Consider the following 14,152-nt stretch of genomic DNA (forward strand, 5'->3'; position numbering starts at 1 on the left):
CTCATCAGCAGTAGAAGTCTGAAGGCATTTAGATAATAATAGATAATGCACAGTTGTTGGCAGGGAGACAGTATTCTGCAAAGCTATATTAATTTTTGGCTTCCATCTTTCTTTCAATAAAGGTAGTATGATTCATATGCCCAGTGATGGCATGCAAACAATTCTCCATTTTGACTGGATCCATTCTTAATTTTGAATTTTATAGTTCCTTCAAGAGATTAATAATTTGAACCACACATCTCTTGTAACTGATGCAGCAAAATTATTATTCTTGCACCTAAATAAAGTAAATTGGGACACCTAACTAATCACTGTTGCTGCATGATCCAATCAATATTAAATCATCTTCACTGTAACCTTTTTACAGAGCCATCTATCATTTCATTTGTTATTCTGTAACAGGTTCCCACAGGCAACATTTGCAAAATTTGTGATCTATTCTATTCCCTGGATGAGTTTACACAATGTTGTAACCTGAGGTGTTAGTCCAAAGTGTCCAACTTTACCAAGGGAAAATTCTGTGCATAAATTCAAAGAATTGGCCATGTTCATGAGGCACCATTTGTCATAACAAATTGGCCAGACTCTGATCTGGCTTTTCCCCCATTTCACCTCATATAACAGAGTACCCTTGCATAACTTTTTCTTTCCATTTTTCATTAATGATTGATTTAATATCAGGTGCTGTATTGGAATTACCCTGGTTTAACCAGATCTGCTTCACTCTTACATGATGTATTACAACAGATTCACACAGTTGTTTTCCATTTGCTTCCACAGTGGGCAATGGATGGCATATATCTCAGATAATGTTTCCTTTTCACTGTCATGCTTATAATCCATCTGCTGCTTTTGGAAATTCAATGACTCACTATTGACTAATTGTTTCTTGGCACTAACTGATTGTTTTTTTAAATACCATGTACTGGATGCTTAAAGAACTCAAACTGCATGTGTAACTTGACTATTTATTTTGTGACTGCATGAAATTCACAGATGTCTCTGATGGTTCTCTCAGTTTGTTGCTGTGAATGTATGGAGTTCACAGATGTGTCAATTGTTTTTTCTCAAATTCTGCTACTGCAGTACAGTTGCTGCAGTCATTATCCAAACTGTTCCATATCTTTCATTGGAACTGCTATTGTAATTATTCATTACCATACAACTGCTAGGTTTGGACTATCTTTTTTTTAATACTCGTTCATGGGATTTGGGCGTCACCGACTAGGCCAGCATTTATTGCCCATCCCTAATTGCCCTCGTTCAGAGGGCTTTTTTAAGAGTTAACCAAATTGTTGTGGGTCTTGAGTCATATGTAGGCCAGGCCAGGTAAGGCCCTTCCCTAAAAGACATTAGTGAACCAGATGGGTTTTTACAACAATCAACAATGGTTTCATGGTCGTCATCAGAGTTTTGATTTTAGATTTTTATTGAATTCAAATTTCCCCATCCGCTGTGGTGGAATTCAAACCCGGTCCCCAGAGAATTAACCTGGGTCTCTGGAATACTAATCTAGTGACAATACCACTATGTATGCCACCATCTCCCCCTATCTCCTATAACATGCAAGTTGCCCTCATGTTTCCTGACTCATACGCCTACAGGTGCATCTTAGCACAATCCTCACAACATCCTTCAAGCTTTTGGCAGTGTCTGTCACAATATATTTCTAAACAAGTTACCAAAAATATTCACACAAAAGCTAACTTCACAGATTTCTAGATTCCTTTCAAATCACGATCGATTCAGGGATTTCTGGGGTCCTGACCTCTCCCACTCTGCTCCTTTTCTGCATTAATAGCCTTCCTCCCATTCTTACCCATTCAAAAAAAGTTGATTCTATCAACTTATTTCAGAAATCACTATTGCAGAACATGATATATATTACCATATGTCACTATAATGAAAATTTCAGCAATATACCGAAGATAGTTTAATTACGCCTTTTGCAAGTCTAACAGCAAACATCTCTTACTTTTGGTGATTCCTTCTATTTTTATTTTCCATCTATTGACATTCCTAGTTTTATGCTGACCTTAACTGAATTTCCACAGTCCCATGAACCTCACATTGCCAAAGCAGTCTCCAGTAAAACTGCTTGCCTCTGCTGTACTGACACTTCCTTTCCTCAATAACTCTCAATTTTTTCCATCCAAGACACAAATACTATTCACATATCTGGGGATGTGCTTCTGACACCCCTTTCCCACTCCCAGATAAGAATGAAAAGTTTGTCAGCTGATCGGCAATCCCTCTTATCTCAAGTATCCAACCTTCTTCCTGCTTTCTCAAACTTTCTTTTATGTGCCTTTGCTTTGACATTACTTTTGCTAATGCTCCACTGACATTTTCATTCTTGTTCCTCCAAACCTGCATATTTGCCAACTAGCACTTTTCCTTCACCATGCATTATAATTTTCTTAAAATAAAGATTTGCTGCATTCTTCTGTTCCATAATTTTGCTATGCTGGTGTCCAGCATTACATTTAATTTTCTCTGTTAAAAAAAAATCCAGAGGAAAACCTTGCACTGGCAATAGCTATCTCACTTTTAAATTTAGCATTTTCCTTAGCTTCACGTAACCTAAATCTTACAGCTTGTAGATAAAACCAGTCTTATCAATACAATGTCCTTTCACCTCATTATCAGCAGCAGATTTAATGCCGGTTTAATTCCATCACTCCATCAACTGTACGCATTTATTGAACAAATGAGGAGCACAACGAGGCTATCTTTCATCAGTGCTACTAAACAGAATGCGTGCTGCCAGGATAATGAGCACAACTGAATGTGTACAGCAAATCTATTCCTTTCTTACCACTGATGCTAACCCAATGTACTATCCTTGAGGAAACAAAATTGATCAAATACAAGCGAAAGAACCTAAGGAGACCATTGAAACTAGTCAAAACAAAAAACAAAAATACCTGGAAAAACTCAGCAGGTCTGACAGCATCTGTGGAGAGGAATACAGTTAATGTTTCGAGTCCATATGATTCTTCAACAGAACTAAGGAAAAATTGAAGAGAGGTGAAAAATAAGCTGGTTGGGGGGGGTGGGGGGTTGGTGGTGGGGGGCGGGTGGTGGTGGGCCAGGTAGAGCTGGATAGAGGGCCAGAGATTGCCGAAAGATGTCATAGACAAAAGGACAAAGAGGTGTTGATATTAGCTAAGAAATGTGCTAATAGGTGACATTAAGGGTAGAAAGCAGGACGGGCAAGGTACAGATAGCCCTAGTGGGGTGGGGGGAAGGGATCGAAATAGGTGAAAAGGTAGGGATAAAACAATGGATGGAAATACATTTAAAAATAATGGAAAAAGGTGGGAAAAGAAAAATCTATGTAAATTATTAGAAAAAAGGGGGATCGTAAAGGGGATGGGGATGGAGGAGAGAGTTCATGATCTAAAGTTGTTGAACTCAATATTCAGTCCGGAAGGCTGTAAAGTGCCTAGTTGGAAGATGAGGTGCTGTTCCTCCAGCTTGCATTGAGCTTCACTGCAACATTGCAGCAGGCCAAGGACGGACATGTGGGCATGAGAGCAGGGTGGAGTGTTGAAATGGCAAGCGACAGGGAGGTCTGGGTCATGCTTGTGGACAGACAGAAGGTGTTCCGCAAAGCGGTCACCCAGTCTGTGTTTGGTCTCTCCAACGTAGAGGAAACTGCATTGGAAGCAGCGAATGTAGTAGACTAAATTAAGGGAAGTGCAAGTGAAATGCTGCTTCACTTGAAAGGAGTGTTTGGGCCCTTGGACGGTGAGGAGAGGGGAAGTAAAGGGGCAGGGGTTGCACCTTCTGCAGTTGCATAGGAAGGTGCTGTCGGAGGAGGTTGAGGTGTAGGGGGCGATGGAGGAGTGGACTAGGGTGTCCTGGAGGGAATGATCCCTGTGGAATGCCGCCAGGGGGGTGAAGGAAAGATATGTTTGGGGGTGGCATCATGCTGGAGTTGGCGGATATGGTGGAGGATGATCCTTTGAATGTGGAGGCTGGTGGGGTGATAAGTGAGGACAAGGGGGACCCTATCATGTTTCTGGGAGGGAGAGGAAGGTGTGAGGGTGTGAGGGTGTTCCCACCCCCAGAAATGCGGCATTCTGCAGGGATCGTTCTCTCCGGGACACCCTGGTCCACTCCTCCATCACCCCCTACGCCTCAACCCCCTCCCACGGCACCTTCCCATGCAACCGCAGAAAGTGTAACGCCTGCCCCTTTACTTCCCCTCTCCTCACCGTCCAAGGGCCCAAACACTCCTTTCATGTGAAGCAAATTTAGTCTACTGCATTTGCTGCTCCCAATGCAGTTTACTCTACATTGGAGAGACCAAACACAGACTGGGTGACCGCTTTGCGGAACACCTTCGGTCTGTTCGCAAGCATGACCCAGACCTCCCTGTCACTTGCTATTTCAACACTCCACCCTGCTCTCATGCCCAAATGTCCGTCCTTGACCTGCTGCAATGTTCCAGTGAAGCTCAATGCAAACTGGAGGAACAGCACCTCATCTTCCGACTAGGCACTTTACAGCCTTCCGGACTGAATATTGAGTTCAACAGCTTTAGATCATGAACTCTCTCCTCCATCCCCACCCCCTTTCCGATCCCCCTTTTCTCCAATAACTTACATAGATTTTTCTTTTCCCACCTATTTCCATTATTTTTAAATGTATTTCCATCCATTGTTTTATCCCTACCTTTTCGCCTATTTCGATCCCTTCCCCCCACCCCACCAGGGCTATCTGTACCTTGCCCGTCCTGCTTTCTACCCTTAATGTCACCTATTAGCACATTTCTTAGCTAATATCAACACCTCTTTGTCCTTTTGTCTATGACAGCTTTTGGCAATCTCCACCTATCACTGGCCCTCTATCCAGCTCTACCTGTTCCACTGCCGCCGCCCCCCCACCCACCCCACTCCCAACCACCATCTTATATTTCACCTCTCTTCAATTTTTCCTTAGTCCTGTTGAAGAGTCATACGGACTCGAAACGTTAACAGTATTCCTCTCCGCAGATGCTGTCAGACCTGCTGAGTTTTTCCAGGTATTTTTATTTTTGTTTTGGATTTCCAGCATCTGCAGTTTTTTGCTTTTACCATTGAAACTAGTGTCCAATCAGGTACAACATGCACAGTTTACAATTTACATAATTTTTACTGTCATATTTTATGAGGTCTGAAGGGACGCTATTGGCTTTCTGTGGAAATGTTTGCACACCTTAAATCTGCTTTTGCAAGGCGTACCGAGGTATTAAAATAATTTTAAAAACAAGTTTGGCCATAAGGAAATGACAATAGAAAGTTTGTTGTAGCCAGTTGAAACAGTATGATAATGTTTTCTGATTCAATTCCTGACGAGCTACAATGTCGGAGAGAAATAATGCCTAGAGAGTGTAGGTACAAGGCGGTGTTTTTGTTTCCGTTCCTCTAACTAGGACACACAAATTATTCCGAAGTCACTTTAGATCCAAATGTTTAAAATTTAAAGTAATAGCAAAAAATCAAATTCCTGTACCCGTTCACAAATAAATGACTAAAGGATTAAATTATAGCAAAGACATATGGCACACATTATACAAAATGACTACTATTTTGATATTAAGACCAAATCTTAAAAAAATGTTCTATTTTGGCTGTATACAGAACACTATATTGAGTTAATGCACATCCAACAGCCAAATCTATAAAGTCTGTATTACGGAATATAAATAATGATTTATTTTGTAATGTATTTACCAAAAGTTTAAAACTTTAGTGTTTTGGTTAAATGCAGCATTATCTGAATACTATTACCTATCCACATGTTATTTTGTAGTCTTGCTAACAATTAATACCTTATTCAAGCATATAAACAAATGTTTTACCTACCTGCAGTAGGGATTCCTTCGAGATGCGTACCTTAGGGTCAGGAAACGATAGTAGAAGAAGGGGAGGAATAAATGAGCCCGGCCTCTGTGAATCAAACACATGCATCTGGTTGACAATTTAATAACTTTGAACATAAAAATTAAGATCAAAGTGATACATCAAAGACATTCAGCTGTAATCGGAATCCAGAACAAAGTACTGACAAATAGATTGAAGTAATCAAGTGGTAACAGATAAACAACATTTACTTGTCTCTATTTCTTGCACGTATATAAAAGAATGTTTTTAAAAACAATTCCTTTTGGAGATTACTAATTCCCCTTTCATAGTCATTCAGTCAATAAGGTATAAGCCAGTTCTTAACTGGGTGAACCAGTTGATACTATATCAATGTCCTTCCTTGTAGTTGCAAATTTGTGACTACTGTGGATACCTTCACTAAGTGATCTTATCTTTATGGTAGTTGACCCCATAGTACTCTACATCTATTGGTATGAGATAGCATGTAACAATCATATTCTTTTGTGACTAACTATATTTTGGATATACGATTCTTTTCAACATGTACTCCTTCAATATCTCTGAGCAAGCACTTAACGAAGAGAGGTTTGTTATGAATTCTTAAACTGCTTTATTTCACCACAAATAATTATTTATAATTAATATAATTCTAATCTCTTGGTTGAATTAATGCAACTGATCTTTATGTAATTACACAAAATAAGAACATGCCACACTTTGTGAACAAATGGGTCATCACACTTAATGTATTTGGAATGTCTTCTATCTGCCATCATTTTTGACCTCTTTGCCTCCATGAAGGCATTCACGGCTTTCTCTTTTAGAAAAACGGAGTGTCCTTTCAGCTGTCCTGTTTCAAAAGGTTATCTTCTGATGTGTAATATCTATTTTTATTTTATTACTCTATTCACAGACTGACAGAGAGGTTAAAGGGCTTTCCAACACAATAGGTGTGTGTTTTTCTAATTACTCAGACAAGTTACCAACTTCTGTCTTGTGCCTTTTTTTAACTTCTGGACAAGACCAATGATATTGAACCCAAGGAGATACTATATGGTATGAGTTCCAAAATTTTATTACCCAAAACCTTAATAATGTTAATATGATCTAGTTCTGGAAATCTGCAAAATGAAATACGAGTAAGAAGCTTCACGCTTCATAAAATATAGGCTTTTCACTAAATATAAAAATCATGCAAATCTTTTCATAAAAGTAAAGAAACAATTACCAAAGCTTGCTTAATTTAGACAAAAAAAAGTGAGATTTTAACTCACTCAAAGCCCATACACATGCACGGAGTGAAAATCAGGCCTTGTGTAGTATAAGTATCAGAAATGTTCAACCAAGGAACAGGGTTATGATTTGATTATGCAGAGGAAATCTCCTACATTAAGTTAATTCATAAAGAGGTTTCTCCAATACATCATGAAATTTGGAGGTAATTTTCAATTTGGACGCAGGCAATAAGCTAGTGGTTGTGGATCAGCTTTCCTGTCTGATTTTTTTCTTCCAAAAAACCCATTCATATTCGGTGTGAAATGTATTTTAATCTGGAAAACAAGCTACATATGCTAACTATACAAATGTGAATATGTATGCATATTAGACAGATCATACAATTAATTTTCCTCTTCCACTAAAGTATTATAAATTCCTGCTATACAGATAAAGTATATGCTATGTTTACTGTGACAGATACTTCTAAACTAACCAAACAATTCTATTAGAGAAAAAAGAAACATGCTATCAAAGCTTTTTGTCTTGCACTCATCAGGTTAGCTTGCAAGAAATTACCAACTGTAACGCAGGAACAATTCATACTGCATGAAAAGAGAGTGCTGATTGGTTGGTAAGTGGACTTGGTGGAAGTGTTGCCATGGAGAACACAGCATGGAACAGTTAACTGCCCAGCTTTGTTCAAATTCAAACTGGGCAGGCCAACTCTTTTTTTCAGCAGTACTTAAGTTCTGTACTACCAAATGACTAATTCTACTACAACAGATATACATATGAATACATTGCTGTGCCCAAAAATGCTACTTGTCAAAGAAAAAAAAATGGAAAAATGTCCTTTTTTTCTTGGAAATTTTCATGCTCATCAAGGATGGGAATGTTAGTGCAGGGTAATGGAATTATTTGCATTTCTGGCAGTTAGTGTTAGCTTAAAGCACTCCTAGCCAGATGCAGATAAAAACTCCCTCTATTCAGTCCAGTAACATGCCTCAATCCAAAACTCAGAAGAGCAATCTGCAGTGCATTCATGCAGTATTCTTGCACTTCACACATCAGCAGTTCTGTGGCCTCTCTGCGTGAGATTGCTAATTAATGTTGAATTGGGGACAGTTTTGTGCTGTGCAGCTACATTAAAACTGTCTAACCTTATTTCACATAGAATATTAACAGCCAAAAAAAGGATCTTTTATCCTATCGGTCTTGGCTGGATTTGAAGACATGCCCCTGAGATGAAAGGCAATCAATGTCATTTAATAGGAGTGACAGAAATCCAGTGGTGCTTTATATGTGTGTATATTTATTAATTACATAAAACAGTTTCAGTAACTTATTTAGCTTTTACACTGTTAGATCACTCCAATAATACAATAAAAACTGGAAAATCCAGCGTTATAATAAATAATTGAAACATGTTTTGACATTTTTATTCTTTATAAACAGGCTGCACTGCTCTAAATGATTTTAGATCGATTCCAGATTGACAAAAATATAGCTTGTGGCACTTATTTTACCGTTGTGGACTAAGAATCAAATTGCTATTATTAATATTTACAAAACCTAAGATGTAATCTGAATTTTAGAGTATATACATAATCTCGGTCTTAAATTCAAGGAAATAATGGCCAGGATTTTCTGATGGTCGGCCGGGCTCGGTGCGGGGGGGCCCGGGAGCGGTTGGGAAGCCGACCGCTATCCGTGATAGGGCTCCGACCGTGATTTCACACTGTCTGGCCAATTAACAACCATCCAGCGTGAAACATGTGCTGCTAGGGTGGGGGCGGGAGGAGTGTGAGCACAGATGTTCGCGCATGCGTGCACATTCAAATCTCCCTGAATTCCAGAGCTGCCTCAGGAAGCTGAAGGATTTTGAAAATAAAAAATAAAGAAGTTAAAAATGTTAATACGTCCCCTCATTTGATTCTGTCACATGAGCAGGGACATGTTAGAAATTAGTTTGAAAAATTTTTATTTCATTTTTAATCACTGATCAAAACCTCATCCCGCCTGTAAGGTTGGATGGGCAGCGAAAAATGTCATTCAATTAGATCTTTAATGGCCTTAATAGGCCTGTTAATTGTCGGTGGGCACACTGTCGACTCCCGCGCGCGGCCACTGACCAAAATATTGTCTAAGTGCGCGATGACGTCGGGACACTCGCCTGATGTCATCGCGTGTCATTTTATGCTCGTTTGGATCATAGCATGCCCACCTGACGAATGCAATATTCTGCCCAATTATATGGGATATAATTTTTGTTAATGATCATGACACTACCGTGTATATAGTATGAATATTTCAAATTCCCGTAATTATCAGTTCACTACCCAGTTGAATAGGTGCTAAAAGAAACTCTGCTCCAGCAACAAAACTATTCAAATGTCAGAAGTAGTTTTCTTTCTGTACCAACTATACAACTAAAACAACATTTTCCTTTTCCTCTCCCCATCTTCTCCTCACTTACTCGTAGTTTTATTAATTTGTCTTTTAACTTGATTTCTATCAAATGTGGCTTATTTTTGAGTTCAGTACACATTTGATTCACTTTTTCTCTTGCTTTGAAGGTTCAATCATTTAAATTTGAGATGGATCCATTTAGAAGTGTTCCTTCGCTGGCCCCAAAAGCCAATTTTTCACTTAATTACAGCCCAAAATTTGAAGACTGACAGTTATGCCTCAACATTTGATGCCCTAGCACAAAAATAATACTACTGCTGCAGATGAGGTAATGCTAAAAGTAACTTCATCTACAGAATTAACAGCTAATCAAATCAAAACAAAATAATTTGTACAGAGTGCAATGGAGTTAAAATGATTCTGTGGCAACTGCTGTTCACCTACTTTCTCTCTGAAAACCATTAAGTTGTGTTTATTACCAATATTTGCGCTTCATAGAAGAATCATAGAAGACTTATGTCAATTGACTTTCCATTTTGCTAAAATCTTGATTAATTACTTTTATTATTTCATGAAGTGCCACGTCATTGTGCAAGTGGGACCTGTACAAGCGGGACGGTCTACATCTGAACTAGAGCGGGACTAACATCCTTGCAGGAGGGTTTGCTAGTGTTTTGGGAGGAGTTTAAACTAATTCAGTAGGGGGAGGGGACACAGAATGTTAGCAGAATAGGGACACATCATAATACAGTAAAACAATCAAGTCAGAGGGAGTATAGCCGCATTAAGTTTCAGGGGAGTAAGGCAAGGCTGGATTGCCTCTACTTTAATGCCAGGAGTATTACATGTAAAATGGATGAGTTAATGGATGGAATTGTGATATAGTAGCCATCACAGAGACGTGGTTGAGGGAGGAGCAGGATTGGCAGCTCAACATTCCAGGATATAGAATCTTCAGGCATGATAGGGAAGGGGGTAAAAAAGGAGGAGGCAATGCATTATTAGTTAAGGAGTCAGTTACTGCAGTAAGGAGAGATGATATCTTGGAGAGGGCATTGAATGAAGCTTTGTGGGTAGAGTTTAGGAATAAAAAAGGGGCAGCCACATTGTTAAGTGTTTATTATAGACCCCCAGATAGTCAGTGGGAAATTGAGGAGCAAATATGTGCACAATTTGCAGAGGTGTGTAAAAACAATAACAGCAGGGTAATTATATTAGGTGATTTCAACTTTCCCAACATTAATTGGGATAGACATAGTGTTAAGGGCTTGGATGGAGTGAATTTCTTGAAATATGTACAGGAGAACTTTTTAGGTCAATATGTAGAGGGTGCAACGAGGGAAGGCGCACTGCTGGGCCTAATTCTGGGGAACGAAGCCGGACAAGTGGCTGAGGTGGTGGTGGGGGAGCATTTTAGTGAAAGCAACCACAACATAGTACAATTTAAGCTTGTTATGGACAAGGAAATAGACAAGTTTCAAAAAAATTTTTGGATTGGGGGAGAGCGGATTTTAGTAAAATAAAGCAGGATCTGGCCAAGGTAGACTGGGAACAGCTACTTATAGAGAAATCTACAGAACAGCAGTGAGGGTGGGGTGGGGGGGGAGGGCGTTCAAAAAGGAAATGGGGAGGGTACAGGCTCAACATGTTCCCTTTAGGGTGATAGGAAGGAGTAACAAGCTCAGAGAATCTTGGATGACCAGAGATATTCAGGATGCGATGAGAAGGAAGAGAGAGGCTTTTAGCAGGTACAAGGGGAGCAAATCAGCAGAGGCACTAGTAGAGTACAGAAAGTGCAGGGTGGAGCTTAAGAAAGCAATTAGGAGAGCAAAGAGGGGATATGAGAAAGCTCTGGCTGGTAAAAGCAGGGAAAATTCCAAGATATTCTATGAGTATATCACTGAGAAGAGGATAACCAGGGAAAGAGCAGGGATCAAGAGGGCAATCTATGGGTGGAGCCAGAGGACATTGGTAGAGCGTTGAGTGAATACTTCACATCCGTCTTAACCCAAGAGAATGAGGATGAAGATATGGAGCTTGGGAGAGGGACTGCAAGGTTCTTGATCAAATTGATATAAAGAGTGACAAGGTATTGGAGGTATTGGCAGGCTTAAAAGTGGACAAATCTCCAGGTCCGGATGATTTGTGTCCCAGACTACTGAGGGAGGCAAGGGAGGAGATCGCTGGGGCTCTGACCCAAATTTTTAATTCCTCTCTGGCCACGGGGAAGGTGCCAGAGGACTGGAGAACAGCTAATGTTGTTCCGCTATTTAAGAAGGATTGTAGAGATAAGCCAGGGAACTACAGGCTAGTGAGTCCCATGTCAGTGGTAGGGAAACTATTGGAGAAAATTCTGAAGGAGAGAATCTATCTCCACTTGGAGATGCAAAGTTTGAATCGGGGATAGTCAGCATGGCTTTGACAGAGGAACGTCATGCCTAACAAATTTGATTGAATTTTTTGAGGAGGTGTATAGATGAGGGTAGTGTAGTTGATGTAGTTTATATGGATTTCACCAAAGCCTTTGACAAGGTCCCACATGGGAGACTTATAAAGAAGGCAAATGCACATGGGATACAGGGTAATTTGATAAGGTGGATTCAAAATTGGCTTAGTTTTTGGAGACAGATGGTGATGACAGAAGGCTGCTTTAGTGACTTGAAGCCAGTGTCCAGTGTACCACAGGGATCTGTGCTAGGTCCCCTATTATTTGTCATTTATATAAACAACATAGATGACTATGTGGGGGTAGGATTAGTAAGTTTGCGGATGACACAAAGATTGGCCGGGTGGTTAACAGTGAGGTTGAGTATCTTGGGCTACAGGAAGATATAGACGGGATGGTCAAATGGGCAGATAAGTGGCAGATGGAATTTAACCCTGAAAAGTATGAAGTGATACACTTTGGAAGGAGTAATTTGACAAGGAAGTATTCAATGAACAGCATGACACTAGGAAGTTCTGAGGGACAAAGGGACCTTGGCGTGTGTATCCATAGATCTCTGAAGGCGGAGGGGCATGTTAGTGGGGTGGTGAAAAAGGCATTCAGGGCACTTGCCTTTATCAATTGATGCATAGATTACAAAAGTAGGGAGTTGTATAGAACCTTGGTGAGGCGACAGCTGGAGTATTGTGTGCAGTTCTGGTCGCCACAATATAGGAAGGATATGATTGCACAGGAGGGGGTGCAGAGGAGATTCATCAGGATGTTGCCTGAAATTATTTAAGTTATGAAGAGAGGTTGGATAGACTTGGGCTGTTTTCGTTGGAACAGAGAAGACTGAGGGGTGACCTGATCGAGGTACACAAGATTATGAGGGGCATGGACATTGTGGATAGGGAGCAGTTTTTCCCCTTAGTTGAAGGGTCAGTTACGAGACGACAAAAGTTCAGGGTGAGGGCCAGGAGGTTTGGGGGGATGTGAGGAGAAACAATTTTACCCAGAGGGTGATGATGCTCTGGAATGCACTGTCTGGGGGGTGGGGGGGTGGTGGGGGCAGGTTGCCTCACATGCTTTAAAAAGTACCTGGATGAGCACTTGGCACTTCATAACATTCAAGGCCATGGGCCAAGTGCTGATAAATGGGGTTAGGTAGGTAGGTCAGGTGTTTCTCACGTGTCGGTGCAGACTTGATGGGCCGAAGAAGAGCCTCTTCTGCACTGTGTGATTCTGTGAAGTCCATACAAAAAAAAAATCCTAAGTACATTTTATGTTGATAAAAGACTTAAAGGGGCAGAATTTTCTGGGTGACATGTGGGGGGCGGGCCCCGCACGTCAGCGCATAAAATGAAGCGCGGTGACGTCGGGCGAGCGTCCTGGCGTCACCGCGCACCATCGCAATATTTCGTTGGGTGGGTGCGCGATGAAATGCGACACGTGACTGCCATTAATTAATGGGCTAGTTAAGGCCCTTAACTTGGCAATTGATGCCGATTTTCAGGTGCCCGTGTGATCTTCAGCTAGGCGCATGGGCGCAATGGGCAGGTGGGTAAGCAACTTTTTAATAAAACTCATCCATGGGCAGGATAAGAGGGCTCAGTGGGGTTGTCAATCTGGCCTGTAAAGTATTTATTGCAGAAAGTTTTTTAAACTTGTCTGTGTGATCTATAGCAGTTCAGAATGAATTCCAGCAGCTTTATGTGTACTTTGAGCCTTCAGCTCAGCACTCTTCACTCAGGGATCTTTATCGGGCCTGCAGCTTTCCTGAGACCTCTCTTTAGCCTGGCTATGGGTTCTGATATAAACACTGGAGGCAGCTCCTCTGAGGAGGAAGGGAGGGCTAGAATGAAGAAGAGGCCAGGAGTGGACAATCAGCCTCCAGGGGAGCCACCTTTGGGAGTACAGTTGCAGGCACAAGGGGCGCTGGGCCAAGAAGTAGTCCAAGGTGGAAGGGCCGCAGAAGACGTCACTATCCTGCTGCCAGGGTATACAGGCAGAGAAGCAGCTACCTCAATATGATTGAGGTGCAGTGCCGAAGGAGGCTCCGACTGTCAGATGATTGGCCTTGAGATCTCTCCTAACTGTGTGGGTGGACACCCCATGCAAGCGGCTCTGAAGGTCACAGTTGCCCTCTGGCTCCTTCCAGGGCTTGGTGGATGATCTTTGCAGTGTCTCCCAAACAGTTGTCCACACTTGTGTCAAGCAGGTT

The 14,152-nt window shown here is 41.0% G+C and overlaps 1 protein-coding gene across 14 annotated transcripts in view; it reads right to left on the reverse strand.

The window, feature by feature from the left end:
* The window catches only part of LOC121281854 (transmembrane protein 33-like), a 192,746-nt gene that overhangs the window by 28,673 nt on the left and 149,921 nt on the right, over positions 1-14,152 (reverse strand). For 12 of the 14 annotated variants that reach the window (XR_005943967.1, XM_041194923.1, XM_041194926.1 and 9 more), the window contains one exon: positions 5,856-5,939. Coding sequence is in view for 13 of the 14 variants with exons in the window: in XM_041194923.1 (XP_041050857.1) it covers positions 5,856-5,939 (84 nt within the window). In the remaining variant the exon portion in view is untranslated. The remainder of the gene's footprint in view (positions 1-5,855; positions 5,940-14,152) is intronic. The other 2 variants (XM_041194925.1, XM_041194933.1) reach the window with 1 other exon arrangement.

This window comes from Carcharodon carcharias, chromosome 9 (assembly GCF_017639515.1).
Source record: "Carcharodon carcharias isolate sCarCar2 chromosome 9, sCarCar2.pri, whole genome shotgun sequence".
Classification (NCBI taxonomy): domain Eukaryota; kingdom Metazoa; phylum Chordata; class Chondrichthyes; order Lamniformes; family Lamnidae; genus Carcharodon; species Carcharodon carcharias.